Here is a 22,762-nt window from a genome sequence, read left to right on the forward strand (position 1 = left end):
ACTGATCCATGGCCATGGTTTTTTCTGTATTTATTTTGCTCTTTTTTGTGACACATATTTTTGTCAGCTATTGAGCCAATCCGGCTGTAGTTGTTCATACCATATATACATTAGAGATATCTTAGGGAAGGTTTTCCCGCACTCTCCTTCCCCCTTCCACTACCCTTTCTGACCATAAATAGGGGGGTTCCTATTATATAGCGTCTCTAATGATTTTAGAAGATTAAAATACATCAGACGACATTTAAAATCGCCAAATAAAGATTCACATAACTAATGTAGGCACTGGCTTTACAATTAATGTAGAAATACCAATCATTTATCAAACGAAGTCAATGAACAGCTGTTAATCAACATATAACCCAGTGTAATCCATGTGCTAAAAGCATTTATATGTGTCCATTGCTAATTTGAGTTGTCTTATATCATTGACGGTTTTATCATCTGTTGTATCCCCTGCAGGCAGAGCCGGCCCATCAACAGGCCATCCAGCGGCCGCGTGTCATCCGTACACGGGCGATGCTCTTTGGCATGTCTGAGAGAGATGTTGTCCGAGCATACCGGCTGAGCTCACAGGCAATCTTGTCCCTGTATGAAGACCTGCGTGAGGACCTGGATCCCAAGACCAATCGATACCATGCTGTGCCCGGATTGAGTAAGCTTCTGTGTGCCTTAAATTTTTTTGGTACCGGAAGTTTTCAAAACCCGGTGAGCAAAGTTGCAGGTATGACGCAGGCCTCTGTTTCACGGAATCTGGCCCAGGTGTTGAAGGCCATGATGAAGCGGAAGAGGGACTATATATTCTTTCCTACGGATCCAGCAGAACTCCAACAGATCCGCAGTGGCTTCATGGGTATTGCCGGTATGCCTAACGTGTTAGGCGCTATCGACTGTACCCATATTGCGTTAAGACCCGGGGCGGAAGAAGAGAGTGGGTTCCGTAATCGCAAGCACTTTCATTCCATGAATGTGCAAGTGGTTTGCGACGCACGCCTTCGCATCCTAAATGTGGTAGCTAACTTTCCAGGGAGCTGCCATGATGCCTACATTCTCGCGCATTCCAATCTGGCTACTAATTTCCTTGAAGGAAAGTACGGCGAAGGCTGGCTACTTGGTAAGTGACAATTGCAAGTTCCTGTGATTTGTCTGTCTCTCATGTGTAGTGTTCTGTTCTCCGGATCTGAAAGATGATAGCTATATAGTTATGAATATTATGTTTACGGTGTTTGCGCTGCAAGTTGTTTTCAATACATGCCATATTTTGCATCCCATAGGTGATGGCGGCTATGGTTCTAAGCCTTGGTTACTAACACCGCTCCAGTCACCACACACAAATGCTGAGAAACGGTACAATGAGGCTCATGCCAGCACCAGAAACGTCATTGAACGCACCTTTGGAGTGCTGAAGGTGCGTTTTCGATGTCTGGATCGCTCGGGGGGGGGCCCTGCAATACAGTGCCGAAAAGGTTGTCAGCATAATTATTGCCTGCTGCATGCTACACAACATTTGTCTGAGATTCGGCATGCATGCAGAGGGTGAAGACTTGATACCCGATCCGCCACAGGAGCTGGCAGTTGATGCGGACAGCACAGCACGGGGTAATGAAGTCCGGCGGAGGATCATCGAAATTTATTTCTCATGTAAGTTTCATGTCATACATTACATTTCATTACTGCTGTCATATAACCATTCCTGTCTACTGTGGCCCACGACGATATTGTGGTTCAATAGTTCGTCATAGCTGTGGTATTCTCTACATATTAATAGAGATGTGAAGTTGGCTTCAGACGATGGAGAATATCTTGGATAATTTTAAAATCATCCGATAGCGGGGGAGTAAAACCTAAGAAGATAGGGAGACCCGTTGAAAATGGGGGCGGCGGGAAATGTCACACACAAAAAGCATCAATGTCACACACAAAAAGCATCAATCTACCCTTGTCCTTTGAATTGTTGCCCCTTGTTTACCTCTACTCTACTGAACCCCCCCCCCCCCAAACCCACCGACGGGCCCAGTGCAGGAGATCGCTTCCAGTGGCATTGCTCAGCCCCGGTCGCATTGTAGGAGCACGTATACCATGTTTCATGGTAAGGGCATAAGTCCATCGGCACCACTAGGACTATTGGCAGCCGATTGGACCGGAAGTGGGAGTACAGCCTGGAGCCTGAAGATAAGGGGGTAATTTTACATGGTTCGGTTCAGATTGAGATCTCTAGAGATTGATCTTTTCTGTACATGTATGTACTATTTACTCTTGCCTTTTCTTCTCTTTCTGTTCCAGAATTTGAAATTCATGTCTTTTAAGACATTAACGGAAGATGATCACACCGTTAAAGGATTGTAGGCGACATGAGTATTCTGTGGGGTGGCTCTAGAGATTTTGAACACACAAAAGTTATAATTGTGTCTGAGGATCACTCAATAAAAATTTTATGATATAACCACTCTTATTAAATTTTTTATTTCCATTATTTGATTCAGGAAAATATGACCGTCCCATTAAAAAGAAAAGTACGCTTACTCAAATTGAAAACAAAATATAACTTTTATTAAACGTTTTAGGATTTGTTGCCGGCTGGAGGTTTCGGGGCAAGTGACTGGATTGCGCCAATCAGTGACGCCATGCACTGTTTAAAGTCAGCTCTGAGCAAACGCAGTTCCTGGAGGATTAGAGCATGATGACCATCCAGGCGCGAGCCGATTCCAGCCAGTAATTGATCGGTCACGGTCTCTATGCCAAATACTGGTGCAATTTCAGTGTCAGGAAACACTGGTTCAGATTCCTCAATGACTGTAGCTTCATCGCTTTGCTGTGATGGGTCGGGTTCTTGAAATGCCAGGGGGGTGTTGAAATACTGTAGGTCCAGTACAACATCCTCCGCTCCGATCACAGGGACATCGTACTGATCCTGTGTATCCATGTCCCCTGATGACATCGCTTGGCTGGGGGGGTCTGCGCTAGGCTGCGGAAACAATGATTCCTGGTGTTCTGATTCTCCGCTGTCACCGTCACCGTTGTCCATTGTTTCTGTGGGCAGAGAGAGGTCAACGTCATTACATAACTGTGGAAAGTTAATCATAATTTATAACAGTACCGATTTCTATTGTCATAAAAAGAGAATTCTTATGGCTTTCAGACAATATTGTGACAAGTACAGTGACGGTAGGGCAATCAATGATGCAAATTTCTATTACAGTAGTAAATTGTAAGAAAGGAGCGATCACACATCGGCTGACCACTGGGCTACCATACAGCTCACATCTGAATTTAGCTAAATACATACCTGCACAAGGTGCACATGGTTCCGTTTCACCGCCATACTCCGTCTGCACGCCCACCACTATCTCCGCAGCCATGGTTCTGAGAACCATCTCCTCCACAGGTGTCAGCACGATGCTGCACGGTGGCCCTCCACCAGTCCTCTTTGCGTGGGCATTGATTTTAGCGGCCTTCTCTTTAACCTCTTTTCTGGTGTCACGCCACCGGTGCTGCACCTGCTTAATATCTCTTGGCATAACCGAAAGGGAGCTTACATCCTGTGCAATCTTCTCCCAAATCTTCTTTCGGCTGCACCAGGAAAGCTTGGACTTAAAGAGAAGGCGATGTTTTTCACATACAGCACGGCACAAGAGTTCTTTTTCATCATCCGTAAAGCGCGCATTACGGGTTCTCTTTTGGGATGGCTGGGAGGCGCTTGAGTCCTCCTCTGGCTGCTGGTCCGTGGCATGGTCCTCTACCTGAGCCCGAACTCGCTTTCCCGGCATAGTTCAACCTGAACGGTAACAAAGAAAACGCGATTAATGAACATCATGGAGGAGATGAAATCGGTAATATATACTGTAACATTATTTAGGCCCCTGTATAGCCTTGTTTAAGAGCCTTTCCATTAACTGTGTTCAGCTGTTGTGAACATTAGTGATTAACTCCAGGTTGAGAGATAAATAATAAGAATTCCCCCGATGTAATGCAACAAATCGTTAATCTTGGTTATGGCGGTAAACACAAAGTCACACGGTTAAACACAAGGGGGGCCCGTAGATGCCCGAACCAAAAGCGTTTAATGCAATGCTTACCTGCTTAAAGCCTTGACAATATCCGACAACACAGTTGTTCACGGTGTGTCCTTGTCCAAACGAAATATGTAAAGGGACTTTTCCATCCAAGGGAAGCGAGCTATATACACGCCCATGGTACGATTATTATGCCGTAAATAATAAGATAAATAATAAGAATTCCCCCGATGTAATGCAACAAATCGTTAATCTTGGTTATGGCGGTAAAACCCCACACAGGACTAGACCAAAGTCCACCGGGGGTCCGGGAACTACTTCCTGCACTCGAATCGTGTTGCCGTACGGGAATACGGCCGGCGATTATCACGCAGGAGGCATCCGTAGGGCGGAACAGACAAAGCGGTCGCAGGAAAATGGGCGCCAATCAAGGGTGGACGAGAATGCCCTGACGGACGCCTATGTTCATAGGCCTGTAGTAAATTTTGTAACTGCATGCAAAAGTTTAAAGTTTCATAGAGCCTATGATATTGTCTCTAGTCTACTTTTTGATATATGGTATCGGTAAATAGTCTAAATACTATTTTCCCTCTCTAGAGTGCTGTGTGCGTATAGAATTGAGAGGTGTTTGCTTCTGTTTTTTGAGTAAAGTTTTAAGTTTAACATCTTCGCTTTGTTTGTTTAGTAGTGTTAAATCTGATGGTGGTAAAGTGATGCTTCACTTGCAAGAGCAATTTTTTTTGGGGGTGTTCGCTTAGTAGAGCTGTGCATCGCAGCATGAAACATGGCACTTGACTTAACTTTACGTTTACATGTGCTTGGGCACTAGGTATCTATTTGGGATGCGGATGACAAATGTAAAAATAACACTACCTATTAGACTGGTAGGGCTAAAATTTCATTCCACCTCTCTACTTGTAGTTCAACTTCCCTTTCCTTTGGCTATTATATAACCCACAGATAGAGGCACTGAAGAAGCGGGCGCGCAGGATCCGGAAGGAGGAGCCGGAGTACCTGAGGGCCCTGCGGGCCCACCAACAGGATGGTAGGTGCATATAACAGATTTAAAGGCTGAGCAGAAAGTGAAAAAAGTATTTACCATTGTCCAAAATGTAGCTCTGTTCTGTTTCTTGTTGTGCATGAATTAATGTTGGATGGGATTAAGGCCTTGATTTTACTCTTTGCAGATACTTCAGATGAAGGCGAAACAACGGGGGAAGAGCTGGCACCCCCCCAAGGTGAGCCTTCAGTATTATTGGCTTACTTTCTGCATTGTTCACGACAAGGGAATTGGCATGTGTACATGTGTTAAATTGAATCCACTATTGTTCCTGTTAAAAAATGTTGCTCTGTTCTGTTTCTTGTTGTGCATGAATTAATGTTGGATGGGATTAAGGCCTTGATTTTACTCTTTGCAGATACTTCAGATGAAGGCGAAACAACGGGGGAAGAGCTGGCACCCCCCCAAGGTGAGCCTTCAGTATTATTGGCTTACTTTCTGCATTGTTCACGACAAGGGAATTGGCATGTGTACATGTGTTAAATTGAATCCACTATTGTTCCTGTTAAAAAATGTTGCTCTGTTCTGTTTCTTGTTGTGCATGAATTAATGTTGGATGGGATTAAGGCCTTGATTTTACTCTTTGCAGATACTTCAGATGAAGGCGAAACAACGGGGGAAGAGCTGGCACCCCCCCAAGGTGAGCCTTCAGTATTATTGGCTTACTTTCTGCATTGTTCACGACAAGGGAATTGGCATGTGTACATGTGTTAAATTGAATCCACTATTGTTCCTGTTAAAAAATGTTGCTCTGTTCTGTTTCTTGTTGTGCATGAATTAATGTTGGATGGGATTAAGGCCTTGATTTTACTCTTTGCAGATACTTCAGATGAAGGCGAAACAACGGGGGAAGAGCTGGCACCCCCCCAAGGTGAGCCTTCAGTATTATTGGCTTACTTTCTGCATTGTTCACGACAAGGGAATTGGCATGTGTACATGTGTTAAATTGAATCCACTATTGTTCCTGTTAAAAAATGTTGCTCTATTCTGTTTCTTGTTGTGCATGAATTAATGTTGGATGGGATTAAGGCCTTGATTTTTCTCTTTTCAGATACTTCTGATGAAGAAATGCTGGCCACGCCCATTCCACCCCACCCACACATGGACCGTCCCACTGTTATCCGTCCCGTCCCATTTCCTTCACCCCCCAAAATGGCTCCTGCTTCCCCTGCTTCCCCACCCACCCCCATTTTGGAGCGCCTACCCATTATTTTGCCCCTCCCCGGCTATATCCCACCGCACCAAACCACCCCTGATTTTCAACCCCAACTGTCTCCCGACCTACCCACCTCGCCCAGCCCCACCCCGCCTGCCATGGGAGAGGAGGAGGAGGACAGCGACGTCGATGTCGTTGGCCCAGCCTCTCCAGGGCTTTCCAGGGTTGGCGATCGGCCAGAGGGCAGCATTGAGGGCCGTATGGACTCAATGCTGTACCTCCTGGCGCAGATCGCCAACACCTTACACGCCCTGGAGGGGAACTCACTGCGTGTGCTGATGCTCCTGCAGGACCAGCATCACAGCCAGCAGGAGATGGTAGAGCTCCTGCGAGCAATCGCAGGAGCTCAGTCACTGATGGTCTTGGCGCGGGCTCCTGCTGGAGCATCAGCACAGAGGGGCCAACACTGACAGCGCTCCTCCTCCTCTCCCATGGCATGCTTTCCCCATTTTTGTTTTAACCCCCCCCCTTTGCCCCCCCCCCCATGTTAAATTTGTTTCATAATATTATAGTTGTAAATACTTGTTTATTTTTTTGGTTAAAAAATATATATTTTATGCTCAAAAATGTGTTTGATTTATTTTGTACTGTAAGCATGCGACTTATGTGATACTGCTACGGGAATATTGGAAAGACAGCCAAGGTAGAGTACAGCAAGCAGAGCATAGGGCTAAATAACCTTGACCAATTAATCTTGACGATTTCTCCAAAAAGAAAAATTCAGGATGGTGTTTCCTGGCAGCATGCTTCTCTACTTCCAAACACGAGATTGGTTCTGTTATTTGATTCTTCAGGACGCTTATGCTCACATTCCAATCTTCCCTCCCCGCTGTAAATACAAGCTTTGCTAGTGGGACATCAACATTTGCAATACCGGGTCCTGCCTTTCAGACTAAAAGGTCTACCCTTTCAGCAACCAATTCCACAAGAAACTTTAACCAAAGATGTATCCAAGGTTGAGGAGCTCATGTGAAGAATGCGCGTGCCTGTCACATATTGAGCGCCGAAATCGCACGGGCATTTATTCACTGCCTGCGTGGGCGTGCATTCATCCAGGCCCTGCCGCCAGTGAATGCGCGTGTAAATGAATGAATGAATGAATGAATGAATGAATGTGACGGCCTTGAGCGCCGAATGGCAGGGGTCGCACAGGCGCGCATTCATTCACTCCCCCCACCGACTGCCTTGAGCGCCCGTCCGGTCCCATCCTCCCGAAGCAAAACAAAATACAAAAAAGTAGCAAGGCTCGAGAGCAAGGGGGAAGGGCTCGGGCCTTCTCGATTTCGCATGGCCATTCATCCAGGCAGAGGGAACCGGTGGCGAAAACGGCCCACGGTTCCCTCCGCCTGAATCAATGCGCGCCCGTGAAACCCGGCCAGGGCGCGCATTAATTCAGGCGGAGATAGCCGGCGGCGAAAGCGGCCTCCGGAAACCCCCCCCCCCCCGCGGCAGTGAATGCGCGCCTTTCGGTGGGGGTTACCGGATGCCGCTCTCGCCGCCGGCTCGTTTGAACTCGTTTGAACTCGCGCCCACCCGCCCCTCGACTCCCGCTGCCGCCCGCCGGCCGCCTGGACCCACGCCGCTGCATGGATGACCGCCTGAAAGTGACAGGTATTTAAAAAAATTGAACACTCAGCTATATATTTTTGGTATTTTTATCACTTCATGGTGCCTGTCATTTCAAATGTCATGAAATGACAGGCACCTATACCGCGCCTATACAGTAACCAGGGTTACGCGGCCATAACCCTTCCCTACCGCTTTAAAGCCGCGGCATGCATTTGCATGCGATTAGAGGAGAGTATCGGGGAGTTAGTGAAGAGAACTGTGCGTGCGGGGAGGAAGGGTGCGCCTGACACTACCGCACTGTTTTTACCGCGGCCTTACTGGATCGAGCCGTATATAGGGTACACAAACAAACTACAAAAAAAGGGAGTATTGTTTCACCTATTCCCTATTGGCTGGTCTGGTGAAGTAGTGAACACTCATTTGTGCGTAGTGGGTGATCAGGTGTGAATGTGTATGGATGCGAGTGTGGATGCTGTGGGGTTTTTCTTTTCTTTTCTCTTATCTTTCTATTTTGTTGCTGTAACAATGGAAAATTAGATGAGTCAAAGTTGCATTCATTTGAAGCTACTGCTTGACGTGTTTTTAAATCTGACTTCGATGTTATGATTGCTTGCAACTATAATTTCCATTGACTCAATAAAAATGAAGTTTAGAAAAAAAGAAAACATTCATATTTGTATTTAAACTATATACAAATAAAAAATGCACCACGTACAAAATTCAACAATTTATCAAGCTAAGACATATAAGTTACAGTGAAATGTCACTGTTGTTTTGAAATGAAAGAGTACAACCATCTTTTTTTTATATTTTTTTGAGAAAGTCCTTGCTGAGTATAAAAACTATTATGCCGAAAATGCCCTCAGTATCTGCAGTTTGTCAAGTTGATAATTACACAGAACATAGAAATGACAGCAGAAGAAGACCAAACGGCCCATCCAGTCTGCCCAGCAAGCTTCACACATTTTTTCTCTCATACTTATCTGCTTCTCTTAGCTCCTGGTTCTATCTCCCTTCCACCCCCACCATTGAAATATCTAGCTTGATTAGTTAGGGGTAGTAGGGGTAGTAACCGCCGCAATAAGCAAGCTACACCCATGCTTATTTGTTTTACCCAGACTATGTTATACAGTCCTTATTGGTTGTTTTTCTTCTCCCATGCCGTTGAAGCAGAGAGCCATGCTGGATATGCATCGAAAGTGAAGTATCAGACACATTTGGTTTGGGGTAGTAACCGCCGTAACAAGCCAGCTACTCCCCGCTTTGTGAGTGCGAACCCTTTTTTCTTCTCCCCTGCCGTTGAAGCAGAGAACTATGCTGTATATGCATTGAAGGTGAAGTATCAGGCTTATTTGGTTTGGGGTAGTAACCGCCGTAACAAGCCAGCTACTCCCCTCTTTGTGAGTGTAAATCCATTTTTCCACATTTCCTCTTGCTGTTGAAGCTTAGAGCGATGTTGGAGTCACAGTAAGCATGTGTATGTTTATTGAATAAGGGTATTGTCTCCAGGCAGTAGCTGTCATTCTGGCGAGTCACCCACTCTTCATTGGCGGCCTCTTGACTTTATGGATCCACAGTGCATATATACTGGACACATGGTAACAGATACAAAAAGAGTTTGAAACTTTTCAGCAGTAATGAAATTAATGCCCTCTCTGCCAGCTGTGAGATACCAGCAGTTGAAGGCTTCTTAAACCCATCCATGGTGAATGATTGGCTACTTAAACAGATGCATAAATCTTTGTATAAAGATGAAATTCTTCTACGGGGACATTGCTCCATCCAGGAACGTATATCAAAATCATCTTTGCTTTGATAAGGGTTTAAGTGATCTTTGAAGGATCAAACATTCTGAATGCTTTCACTATTCCTTCCAACTTCAGGACAGAAGGGAGGGGCATGGAGGGAAGAAGAAGATTCCTTGCAGACTGTTTACAAGGAGAGGGGGGCTGGAGAAACTGAAAGGCAGGCACACTGCAGCTTTGCTCAAAGGATTGAATTAAGAGGTGTTAATTTAAGTTTTCAGGAATGTTGATTCTGTGGCAACAAGCTAATTATGCAGTTTGTGCAATCACTTGCTGGAGAATCACAGGAGGCTAGAGGCACTGGATATACAGACGTTCGCATCTTCAAATCCAAACATTTAAAAAAAACCAAACCAAAACACCATATCTGGTCAAGATGGCATTAGAATAGTTATGATGTTTGGTGGCATTTTTTTTAATTTTTGGATTTGAAGATGATCAGTTGATAAAAGGATGTAACCCCCATGATATATAATCCTATGAGAAGACTTTGGATTATTGTTGGAAGTTCTATGTATGTTTGGTACCATCGTGATTTTTTCCTTGTGGTGGAGGATAATTTATGCTATTTTGATGGGTTTACATTGTCTTTGAAACGACCTACAGACCCGCATATCTTCGTAAACAAACTTTGTTGTGATATCAAATAATTATTCGATTTGAACTGTCCCCTGAGGAAGCTCTTGTTTGAGCAAAACATATAGGGGTAGATTTTCAAAAGGTTACACGCGTGACCCTGAAAACCTGCCCCTGCACGCGCTGAGTCTATTTTGCATAGGCTTGGCAGTGTGTGCAAGCCCCGGGACGCGCGTATGTCCTGGGACTTTGAAAAAGAGGCGGAAAGGGGAGGGGTCGTGGGCATGGCGCCGATCCGGGGGTGGTCCCGAGTCCTCCAGCACAGCAGCCGTGCTGGAGGTTTGCGCACCAGCAGCTGGCTGGCACGTGCAATTATGCCTGCCTCAGGCAGGCGTAACTTAGAGAACAAAGGTAGGGGGGAATTAGGGCTGGGGGTGGGTTAGATAGGGGAAGGTGGGGGGGGGGGAGCGAAAGAAAAGTTCCCGCCGAGGCCACTCTGATTTCAGCTCGGAGGAAACAGGGAAAGCCATCAGGCCTCCTCTAGGGCTTGGCGCGTGAAAGGTGCATGTGTGCACCCCCTTGTGTGTGCCGACCTCGGATTTTATAACATGTGTGTAGCAGCGCGCGCATGTTATAAAATCGGGTGTACATTTGTGTGTGCGGGTAGCGCGCACAAATGTGCCCCGTGCGTGCTCCTTTAAAAATCTGTCCCTTAGGGATTTGTATAAATGGGATTGTACAGATGTTTGTTTTTTAGATGATTGTGTAGGAATGTTTGTGGTTTGGTGTGTTTGGTATAGTATGTTTGGTGAGTGTGCATCATAGATATACAGATATTTTTGGGTGGTTAAACTTTTTTTTATACATTTTTATGATATATTATATAATTTGTATTATTATTATAATTGTTTTGGAAATAAAGTTGAACAAAAATTATAGTGTTATATTCTTTATGTTAACTTATTAGCTAGGCACAGAGCCACAGCCCACTCCCTAAGGCAGGAGGTGGCAGGAGGTAAAAGCCATAACAGACATTTTAAAGCATTTTTTTTTTGTTTTTCCAATTGCATTTGTTTCCACAACCTGCATATTAGCAGGTGATAAGGCAGGTTAGAATCATTCATATCTATGTGCTCTCTATTTAAATCCAGAAGACTACTTTAACTACAGCTTTTCTATCAGGATATTCTGACCTCTTTGTTTTGCTAGTATCCTTGGAAGATATCTTCCTCTGAAGATAACTATCAGCTTCCTGTTGCATCTCTTTTTCAAATATTAGCACGAGCAGTCGGATTCCACCCTGGTTAAGGTGGCGTCCATCCCGTCAAAATCGGGTGCCCTTTCCCAGAATGTCCCCCTAAAGCCATCTTCCTGTCACTGCCACATCATCCATAAGTAGCCCACATCCTAGTGAGCTCTGGGGCATGGGGGCACACGGGGAGGGCCCAGATCATACCAGGCCCCACGACATCTTGGAATTCATGCACAGGGTGAGGGGGGAAGTTCAGTCCTTTCAAGGCACTTAAGATTTTGTACCTCTCTGGGGCTCTTCTGTCCACCAGCTTCAAGCAAACTACAAACTGCACTTCACTCCAGTGGGTGATATTCAAAAATAAAGTCTTTACTAAATAAACTGGTGGCAGGAAAATCAAAGTCCAAAACTCTGGCACAGCACAAGACAATGCAACAGCACAACAAAACAAATCTACAGTACAAAAATGTCAGTCTCTCTTCACACCCTCTCCCAAACAGGTAGGTGATTAGGGACAGGTATCCTTCAACGCTGGGCCCTCCCAGTACCTTTTGCGTATTGAGGATATTTTCTCTGTCTGATTTGAGTTAGACCAGCCTTTGATTTTTAAGACTTTTACTGCAGGGCGCCTCTGCTGTCCAGTCCATGGAATATCTTCCACTCATCCTTTCCACTCTATGGAATTCTTTCTTCCTCAGATATTCTCAGGATCTGATGCTCTTCAGGAACACTTCTCCTTTCTACACTGTCTGAACTCCCAGTTGCTTCATTCCTGGAGTTCGTCTTATCAGTCTCCTCTGAACCTTCCCTGTGAAGAGATAGGCTATATGATACCCTTCTGTGAAGAGGTGCCCCAAACACACTAGGACTCCAGACCTTGGAACCTTTAACCTTAACTCCCAGCTTCTCCCTCTGTACCAGGGGTGCAAGTTTTTTTTTATACCTTCCTAGAACCCCTCCCAATGGGGAGTGGTACTCCTCCCTACATCGGACACTATACTAACATCACATGAAGGTAAGATCTAGAATGACCTCTGTCACTTTGACTGTACTCAAACCAGCTAAAGCCTTTGTTGATAATTTTGTAAAGGGTAAGGCTACCTGTTTAGTGCAAAAGTAGGTACTTCCCTATACACCTATTGAGACTATGGAGCTCTGCCTGCTTTGAGGTTCCTGTATGTGGAATGGGGAGAATTTCTAAGAATACAACCATGAAGGTTCTGGATTATGGTTTTTAAATTTCCTACTAAAATCATAAAGCCTCTAAAATTTCCTTCTGAATTTTTCTATAACATTCCTACCCACATGTAACATGACAGTTTACTCCTCTCCAGCACTCACTAAAATTGTATCTAGTTGATGCATGAGGTCCAGTACCATGTGATCTTCTTGCTCTCCAGCCAATCAGCTATCTACATTACTACAATGCCAGTTCTAACCCTTCTCTCCTGGGCAAACACCCCTGGAGATGCATCCTTAGTACACGAAGATAAGGCATCAATTGGTGGACAGGCCCTAGTTACAGGATCATGGTCCTGCCAGACCAAGATAGTGGTCTCATTGCAGATGACCTTGCTTCTCCACAACAGTTTAGGGACCTACTAGACTGGAGCTGGGACAACTTTACTATGCTCCTGAAGGTATCCACCATATATCTCTCTGTCTGCCTCAGGACCATCAGATATTCCAATTTGACTTCCAAAGATCAAATAATTTCTTTGAGAACCATGAGCTCCTTGTACTAGGTATGCATATATACAACCTCTCACCAACAGGCATTCAATGAAAAAGATTGAATAGCCCCCACCTTGCTGCTGGACTTTTGTCTGCATCTTAATTCTGTTGAGCAGTTAAAGTGTTTAAAGCTGTTTAAAGATTGGGTATATTTAATTAAAATTAAAAACTCTTACATTTATTAGGAGTGTTTACTGTTCATTTATCAATGATCAGCAATAGGACTAAAATTAGACAGTTATTAAAATAAGAGTTATTTGTTCTTAGTCTTCTCCCCAGACATAATTATGTACTCAACCTACAAACAGGATTAAATTCAAACTCTGTCTGCTTCCCAGCACACACAATTATACAATTGAAATTAAATTCAAACCTAATTTCACACAGGATTAATTCAAGCTTTCAAACTACTTCCCAGAAATACTATATATACACACAGCATTAGTTCAACCCGCCAACAAAATTCCTTTGTGAGATTTCAAAACATTTTCCCAGCAAGTTCGGCTTCCCTCCAGCAGATGCAGCTTCTGCTATCAGTACTCTCTCAGGACTGAGGGCATCAACACTCCAAGACACTGAGGCCTGGATTCACCATTCTCGCACAGAATCCTAGTAAAAGTATGCAAGTGCAGAAGAGAGCCAATCCATTTCCCTGGTTTTTAAGAGAGAGTTTACCACAAAAAAGGGCTCTGAAATAGGCTGAGCACCAAAGATAGTTCAACAATGGAAAATGATATGGCTGAGCTAAAGAAGTATAGGCTAGTGCATAGTGATGCCAAAAAAAAAAAAAAAGCCATTATATAGTAAATTGCTGAAAGCCCTTAGATTGCACATGAATTATTTTGTATCTCATGGGACCTTCCTTTTCAGTTTCTATTTTATTTTTCCTGGTAATTTTCCTGGTAATTTCAAAGTTATAACAAAATCAGTGGAGAAATTACTTTTCCACTGATTTTTGTTTTCTTATAGCACTGAAATTCCCAGGAAAAATAAAGTAAAAAACTGAAAGCGAAGGTCCCTATGTATATCTAAGGACCTACTGGAAAGACCAAGAGGTGTCACATATAATTGTGCTCTAGATAGCCACTCTCTGGCAGAAGCTTGTGAATCAAAGGTTTTGACTATTAATTTGACTTTTCTTTTGGATGTTGACCTAAATGTTTTTAAAGATGAGATGATTGCTGTTACACACATAAGTGGACTGAGTTTTATTTAGTCTCTGAAACTGGTATTCAAAAGTTGTTTTCTTCATTATGATCTTTATCTTGCCCATTGGATCCATGCAAATTTTCGGTGATTCGTGGTTTGAAGCATTTGTTTGCTGAGCCCATGACTCGAATAGTGAATGCATCTTTGATGGAAGGGTTAAAAAGGACTACTCTTGATGTCCAGGACCCTAAGAATTTGTATTCAATTTTTAATTTACACTGAGCAAATTGCTTGAGAAATGTTTATTTTGCCATCTCCAAGATTTTATGGATTAATATGATGATCTTGATTGTTATCAATACAGGTTTAGGTACTATCACAGTAGTGAAACTGATGAACTCTCTATTAAGTAAAGTTGAGAACTTGGTAATATTGATCTTATAGGATGTAACTCTGGCTTTTGATGCTTTCTGCCATATGACCCTGTTGAGATGACCTGAGCAACTGGAGATAATTGGTACTGTGCTCCAGTGGTTCAAGCCTTTTTAACTAGATGGTTCCCAGCAGGTTAATACATTTAGCGGTTTATCTTGCCTGTATATTATGAGATCATGTGTGCCATAAGGTTCAGCACTTTCTGCTATATTGTTTAACATCTACTTGAGCTCTCTTGGGAAGTTAATTGCCACATTTGGGGTGCAATATAAGATATATGCACTATGCAGATGATATACAACTGTATTTGCCTATTGTTCAATCTTATCACGAAGCAGTGAAAAACCTTACCAAAGACCTATCCTCCTCCATCTCAAATAATGACTTTACAAAAAACTCATGCAATGAATATGCTATTTCAATATTAAACAAAGTCAATACACTTAAGTCACAATTCTCCCACAATTCTCCCACTGCTTACCAACAAAAGAGCCTGAAGAAAAACCTGTTCAAGTGAAATGGAACTCATTCAATCCAGTATCTAAACTTAACCAAATCATCGCTAAAATGAAACCCGCTTCCCACCCACTAGACCCTATCCCTGCAAGCACTCTGAAAAATGTAAATAGCGTAATATCCCCGATATTCACAATAATAAACCACTTGCTAGCAGAAGGATTGGTCCCCAATAAACAAAACAAGCTGTGATTAAACCGATCCTAAAAAATAAATTTGGAAGAACAGATGACTGGGACAATTACCGACCAATCTCTAACCTACCTTTCATCTCAAAAGTTCTAGAAAAAGCAGTTTTATCACAGCTAGAGAACCTCCTACATGATAACAATGTACTATACCCAAACCAATTTGGATTCAGAAAAAAACACTCAATAGAAACCCCACTCATTTCCTTAGCTGACCCCATATTACAAAGCTTTAACAACAATGAATCATATATCCTGGTGCCAATTGATTTAGCAGTGGCATTCGACACAGTTGACCATACGCTTCTAGGCCACCAGCTAAGAAAAATTGGAATAGATGTAAATGTTATAACAAATGATTCACATCCTTCCTAAAAGATAGGACATCCCAAGCAAAACTCGGTAATCAAATTTCAGACACCTTCCCTATCAATACAGGCGTCCCCCCAAGGTTTAGCACTTTCGACCATGCTATTCATTATATCCCTGCTGCCTATATGCGCATTACTAACAAATCTAACACTAAACTTCTTCCTATATGCAGACTACATGCAATTCTATATTCCATTCAACAAAACATTTGAAAAAAACTGCATCATCCCTGTCAACATGCATGAAGGTCATACTACAAAAACTTGCTCAACTGAAACTAACTCTAAAACAAAAAAAAACCTGAAATTGTCTGGTTAAGGAAAGATAACACTGTAATCAAACCACTATCCCTGTTACGTCCGGTCACAGATGGCTGCAACCACTCATGCTCACCTCTTTTTTACCTGCACCGTCAATCCTGGGAAGAATGGCGGCCTCTGCCAACCACCGCCGACCTCCCCAGCATTCCCGGAATGGCATGGGTGCTGCCGACTGCCATCTTGACTCCAGAATCACCTAAGGCGCACGCGTGCAAGGACCTCCTTTGTACATGTCATGGCGGGAACTTCGGGGGCGTCCCCTCCCGATGACATCAATTCGCTGCTGTACTGACCGGCCTATTGCTTCAACGAGTTAGCAATGAGTTCCCTCATTGCTGAATCTGCTCCTTTCTTGGACTTCCAGTTCCAGATTGCTCTCTTGGCGTGTGGATGCTTTGGGTACCCGTTCCTCCGGGGCTCTTCCGCATTCCTGGCTATCCGCTCCTCGAGGGCCTTCCTGCCTTGGACTACTACCTGACCCGCTTCTCAGGACACTCTCCTGGAACTACCTCTTGTGAGTACCTTACTACAGACTTCAACTATACCAGCTTTACTGAAAGTTCTCTGCGGTGTACCCCGTACCTCAGCCCACTACCGTTCCTCTTCAGTAGAAGTTGTTCCAGTACAGACATCCTCGGCGTACCCCGCTCTGCGGGCCACTACCAGATCTTCATATCAGTGGTATCACCTCGGGTATTTCCCACTGCTCAGAACTGTACTTATTTACATCTCCTGCTTGGCGGACTCTGCTTTTCCTTCCTTCATAATAAAGTCTCTATTATATAGCTGTGTCCTATGCCACTAAGACCATGCCTACCGACGATGAGACTCACAGGGCTCCTCCCTGTGGGCAGAGACATCTCTCATCTCGGCCCAGGGTTCTCATCCTTACAAAAACATAACAATCCCTACACCTAGGAATCGCTAATATTACTCCCTCAGATCAAGTACATGACTTGGAAATACAGGTTGATGAGAACTTCACTATGAAAAAGCATATAAACAAACTAATAAAAACAGGGTATGCCAAGATAAGGGTTTCAGTCAATGTAATATTCTTATTAACAACTCAAGACTTCTGTACTGTCTTACAAACACTTATATTTTCAGACCTAGACTACTGCAACTTTCTTCTACTAGGCCTACCATCAAATCTACTAAAACCACTACAGCTACTTCAAAATGCCTCTGCAAGACTCTTACTAGGAACAAGGAAATTTTAACACATCACCCCCTCACTGATTGCACTGCACTGACTTCCTATACAATACAGAATTCACTATAAAGTTTTAACTCTGATTTTCAATATCATCAACAACATTAGCCCAAGTTTATTAGGAGTGACAATTCAAAAACTACACACCACAAAGAGACCTAAGAACACAAAACAAAGACTGCTTATGCTACCATCAACTTGGAAAACACACCTAACGCAAATAAGAGACCGGATATTTCCCATAGCAGGCCTCAAGTTATGGAACTCCCTTCCAGAGTCAATATGTCAAATAACAGATAGAAAGAGTTTCAAGCGTGAACTGAAAACACAGCTCTTCAGAAAAGCATACGACTTAATGTAAAAGACCAATAATCTGATAACCACATCAGCACCAGAGATAATGTTAAAAGAGTGAGCATTAAGCAATGAATTATGTGATGTAAATTAATATTAATAGAAAAAGCAATAAGTAATAAATGATGTGACGTACATTGATGTTAATGGAGTTAACAATAATAATGAATGATGTGATGTACATTGTTAGTAGGATTAGAACTGGTATTCCCATTAGGTCGACTATGAAAATGTACGAATATGGACTAGAATATACAGTAGATTGTGTAATTTCCTAAAATACTTATGATTATGAATGAGAATCTGTATACAATGCGGTGCTGGGCCATATAGGATGGAAGAAAAGAGGACTCGAGAGTCAGAGCAGCACTGGCCAGGCCCATGTGGCCCAAAGAAGCTGCAGGAGCATGCATATCAGCTGGGCTCACAGGGCCAGAAGAAAGGTGAACTTGGGAGGCACAGCATTGGCCTGAAGGAGCAAAAGCAGCAACAATGTCAACTATCCCATAGTGCACTGTAAACTACAACCTATGTCAGATACCCTCCCCTCCCTCCCCCTTGGGTTTGGGGCAGAGAATCTGGCAGAAACTTACTACTTATGTTACCTTTTATATGTGATCCAAATAGCCTAGTAATTCACACAATGCCATTTGTCTCCTGTAAACAATTTATTAGAAGGCACTTAGACATACTATCAGAAATAATACTAACAAATTAGCACTCTTAGATCAGAAACTTCTACTATAATTCTTAATACAGCATATACTTACAGTGATTAAAATTTAGCAGATTATGGATGGACTGAAAGACATATACCTCATAATATCCTGGACTTGCATAGAATGTTACTAGGAAATTGATAGGGTCATTCATCAAAATGTGTTATGGTGATAATGCCATAATGCATGTAATAATAATGCTATCACATTTGTAAATGCAAATTTTTCATAGGGGTGGGGGGTTTGAGTGGGATTCATTCAATTGAAGGTCATTTTTGCACTGTATGATAGCATAACACATACTTTTAGCACTGGAAATAACTACACCTTTTTTCCTGGTGTTAAGCTGTGCGAAATGCCCGTAGTGCAGTGGGGAGGTTTGACAATATTCAACTATTTAATTCACTATAGGAGGTCCAGCTAATAACTCAAAGTGAGGTGTTGGTGGTGAGACTTATGAACAGCACAGTACACGTCAGTGAAGATTTGATGTCATTTGGAATGAGGAAAGTCTCACAAACATGAGATTTGTACAATATTCTCTGGCCCTAGCTTGATAGTAAGAGTCCATCAAGCTAGGGTGAGAGAACATTGTAGAAATCTCATCTGCATGTCAAACTGGCTTCAAAACCCATAACCACCACCAAAACCTCACCTCCAGTTACTAGCTGGCTCTCCTATAGTGATATAAATAGTTGACTACTATGAAGGCCTTATAAAGAGTCTCTCTCAGCACATCACAGGGTGTAAAAACTTTAACATGCCCTGTAATGCACTACATATGCAAAGCGCTAACATGGTGCAGTAATTCTAAAATGATCATAAACATTTCTTATAGTGGGCTTTATCCATGCAAAATTATAGCATTTTGATGAATCTAGGAGTGAGCTAGATATCCCAGAAACATACTCAGGAAATGACCCCAGTCTCACTACTGAAGATTGTCTCTGTCACTGAATGCTGAGAGAAGTTGGAGTTCACAAAGGCTGTCTCTGTAACTGGAAGTACTTGTTGGTGTCTCAGCTCACCTGCTGAGCTGAGAGGACTTGTCTAGTCCCTGGAGAGGAAAAAGACAAGTTTGATTCTGGCTACTATTTATTTATTTATTTATTTATTTAGAGCTTTTCTATACCGGCATTCAAGATATAATCACATCATGCTGGTTTACAAATAACAGGGCGGGTGGTAAACTTATATGTGGTACTAGATAGCAGGCAGGAGACATCTCGTACAGATAGTGCCTTCCAGGATAGCTGGGTGGCAGGGAAGAGTGGAAGGACTTGATAATGAGCCTCCAGGCGTCTTCTTAGTAGTGTTAATTGGTCTTCATCACTGCTTCTTGAGTCCCTCTCTCATGTTGTTTTTAAAATCCAGGATATGCATATTCTGGAGCTCATGCATATTAAAGCATGGACACAAAATTGTGTTTTTTTTTTCACTTTCAACTGTTGGACCCCTCAAGCTTGACCCCCTCCTTAGAAAGTCATCCATCCGATGCATGACAGAGAGATGACTTGTCTGATAATGCCTGCTGAAGGCCTGTCTCCAGACATACGTGCACACACACACCTGACCTGCTTTGTCTTAGATCCACTCTGCTGAGAGAAGATTTCATGCTTTGAAAGGCCTAGCTAAACAGTGTGTGCTGGCAGATCAGATAATTCAGTCACATATTTCTACTCTGGTAGAGGTACATCATCTCTGTATCTTTCTGCTGAAGTACAGGCTAAGTGTCCATTTTGTGAACTGTAGTGAAACTGAGGGTTTCTCCCTACATCACAACTGAAGACAGGAGCAGGAACACTATCGCCTTGCAAAGAGAGAGGGAGGTGGTGCGCTGATGGTGGAGGATGCTCGAGGAGGCTGCTGTCGCTTGTTCTGGAGAGAAATAAAAGTGAATCAGCATGTGTGAGAGAGAGCATGGAGAAAGAGAGAATGCATTTGTGTGTTAGAGAGAACATGTGAGAGTGTGTGTGTGTGAATATGTATGTGTATATGTATAGGTGTGTGTGTGTGTGTGTGTATGTGTTTGTGAAGGCCATATTCAAAAGCCATTTAGACGGATAATGTAATAATTATCCATCTAAATGGCTTACCCGGCTATATTTAGCCCTTATTAACTAGTTGCCCAGCAAGAATTTAGCCGGATAAAGAGGCATTTCAGAGTGTTCCGGGAAGGGGCTGAGGTATCTGGCTAATCTAGTTGAATATCAAATATATCTGCCTAAGTTAGACAGATAACATGAGACCTGCTTTAGAGCAGGTCTAAAGTTATGTGGCCTTGTGTGGCCGGCTAACATGCTGCTTAACTGTATATCTTGAAAAGTAAGTAGCGCTGTCATCTACTAAAGAAAAAATAAATTGCCCCATCTCCCTCCCTCCCCCCAAAGCATGTCAATTCATACATTGTATCCTAACACCCCTCACCCCTAAATCTTTTTAAATCGTAGAGATTTGCCCCATTTTGGAAGCCAGGCCCCCGTCCTAATATTACCTTTAAAAGGAGCTCAGCCCTGCTTCCCCTCTCTCACCCACCCACATGGAAAAAGTACAGATCTCTTATTTTATTATCATAAAACTTTACAAAGCTATCACTGTCAGGCTTCAGCTCAATATTACATCTGACAAGAATGGATGTTACAATGGTACAGATTGGTTTGCTTTATATTCTTATAAGTGAGCTGGCAATGAAAAAAGCACGCAGTCCACGCCTACTAGGCACATGGACATCATAGAGATTTGTGAGAATCCTTTGTGGCTGAAAATTTCATGGTTTCATTAATGTCCCCCGAGAATGAGATCCTTGGCCAATTTGAATTGCAGACTTCAACGATTCTCAGTCCTATGGCTACATGTATTCTTCTATGCTTTTTTTTTTCCAACACACACAAAATGTATATAAATGCAACACGATGCTTCTGGTCTATGTTGTGGCGATCTAAAAAAAAAACCAACCCAAACAATATAAAAATTGCCATGAAACCTTTCAGTGTGTAGATAAACAAGGTTAAGCTTTTAGATTTAAGATGGTCTTGACATCAAATCACAGCTTTGCTATTCTTGAATTTTGCTCTGACAAGTCTTGAGAGCAGTCCTGTATTAGCTTTGATTTGTTAGTAATATGGAGTGTCGTATTGTATGCAACATTCAGATTATTATGGTATCGCAGCAGGAATTCATACTGTTGTCTTCAAGTAAACAAAGGCAATGCAGCACTTAGTGGGCGGTAGCCTTTTTTACTCAAATAATTTGGCACTTAGCACTTGTCAGACTGTTCCCAGAAGATCTTCAGGACCATGTAATAGCATGTGTTATTTGCAAACTGAATGCCCAAACTTTGTATAGGGATTTAAAGGTGGGGATGATAGCATGAAAAGAACAATGGCACCCAATCAGACTGTAGCTTCAGACAATTGGTGTTTAAAACGATAATTTCCACTGCAACCTACGTATTTCCCTTTATGAAAACAATTCTTATTTCTCTTTGCCTTCATGAAAATAAGAAAGCAGTTATTTTCTTTGTGCCTATTGTAATAAATCCAAAATACAGTTTGGTGTCTTGTCAATCTTCAGTCTGAAGGTTCTTGTAGGAATTTATGTGACCTGCTTTCCAGGTTGTTCTGCATATTACTAAATCAAACCTTGCCCATCAGTAAAATAAGGAATAGTGAGACAGAACCTTAAGGCTTCTTTCTGGAAAGGAATGATATTCATGTATGTGTGTAACCCTCCTCCTGTGTCCTGGGACGCTAACACAACCCAGTGCAGCTCCTTGGGTTCATTCCCAAGGGGAGGGAAGACATCTTTTTGGGCCCCTTAGGCAAGGATTCTCTCACTGATCTTAATCATTCTCCATGTACTGACTAACCTTCACCTCCAGCGGCGGGAGCAACAGCAATAAAGTTTAGCGAAATGAAGTTTCTTCAAGAGTGACGATCTGACACAGTATACACTTTTAGGGAGACGAATCCCTAAAGTTGCAATTTTGCAATCACACGTCTGCTTTCGAAGTAAGGCAGTAAAGATTCTTTTAATAAGCGTTTCCCTTACTTGGGACAATACTTGGTATCCAGACTACAATGTCTCTGATAAACTCCGCTGGACTCCTCTCTCCTGTTCCTGATGCTGGTGGAGCCACTTTCTCCTTGCATTCAACAAATAGTCTTCTTGTGGCAGCAGATGGGTACCTTCTCCTTCTCCCCTCTGGACTAGTGGCCGTATGGTGTAATTTTGTAACAGCCTGCATAAATGAGATGGTAAATACAGCA

At 42.9% G+C, this 22,762-nt stretch overlaps 1 protein-coding gene across 1 annotated transcript; it reads left to right on the forward strand.

The window, feature by feature from the left end:
• The first annotated feature begins 519 nt into the window (after window positions 1–519).
• Window positions 520–2,346, forward strand: LOC115083223 (putative nuclease HARBI1). The gene is made up of 3 exons (XM_029587032.1): window positions 520–1,114; window positions 1,275–1,408; window positions 2,284–2,346. Exons 1-3 carry the CDS (start codon window positions 520–522, stop codon window positions 2,344–2,346), a joined length of 792 nt encoding a protein of 263 aa, XP_029442892.1.
• The last annotated feature ends 20,416 nt before the right edge of the window (window positions 2,347–22,762 follow it).

This window comes from Rhinatrema bivittatum, chromosome 2, assembly GCF_901001135.1.
Source record: "Rhinatrema bivittatum chromosome 2, aRhiBiv1.1, whole genome shotgun sequence".
Classification (NCBI taxonomy): domain Eukaryota; kingdom Metazoa; phylum Chordata; class Amphibia; order Gymnophiona; family Rhinatrematidae; genus Rhinatrema; species Rhinatrema bivittatum.

Coding starts and splice junctions, on each gene's coding strand:
- LOC115083223 (XM_029587032.1), top strand. CDS start 520: ATGCTCTTTGGCATGTCTGAGAGAGATGTTGTCCGAGCATACCGGCTG. Junction 1,115..1,274: donor CGGCGAAGGCTGGCTACTTG/GTAAGTGACAAT, acceptor TGCATCCCATAG/GTGATGGCGGCTATGGTTCT. Junction 1,409..2,283: donor GCACCTTTGGAGTGCTGAAG/GTGCGTTTTCGA, acceptor TTTCTGTTCCAG/AATTTGAAATTCATGTCTTT.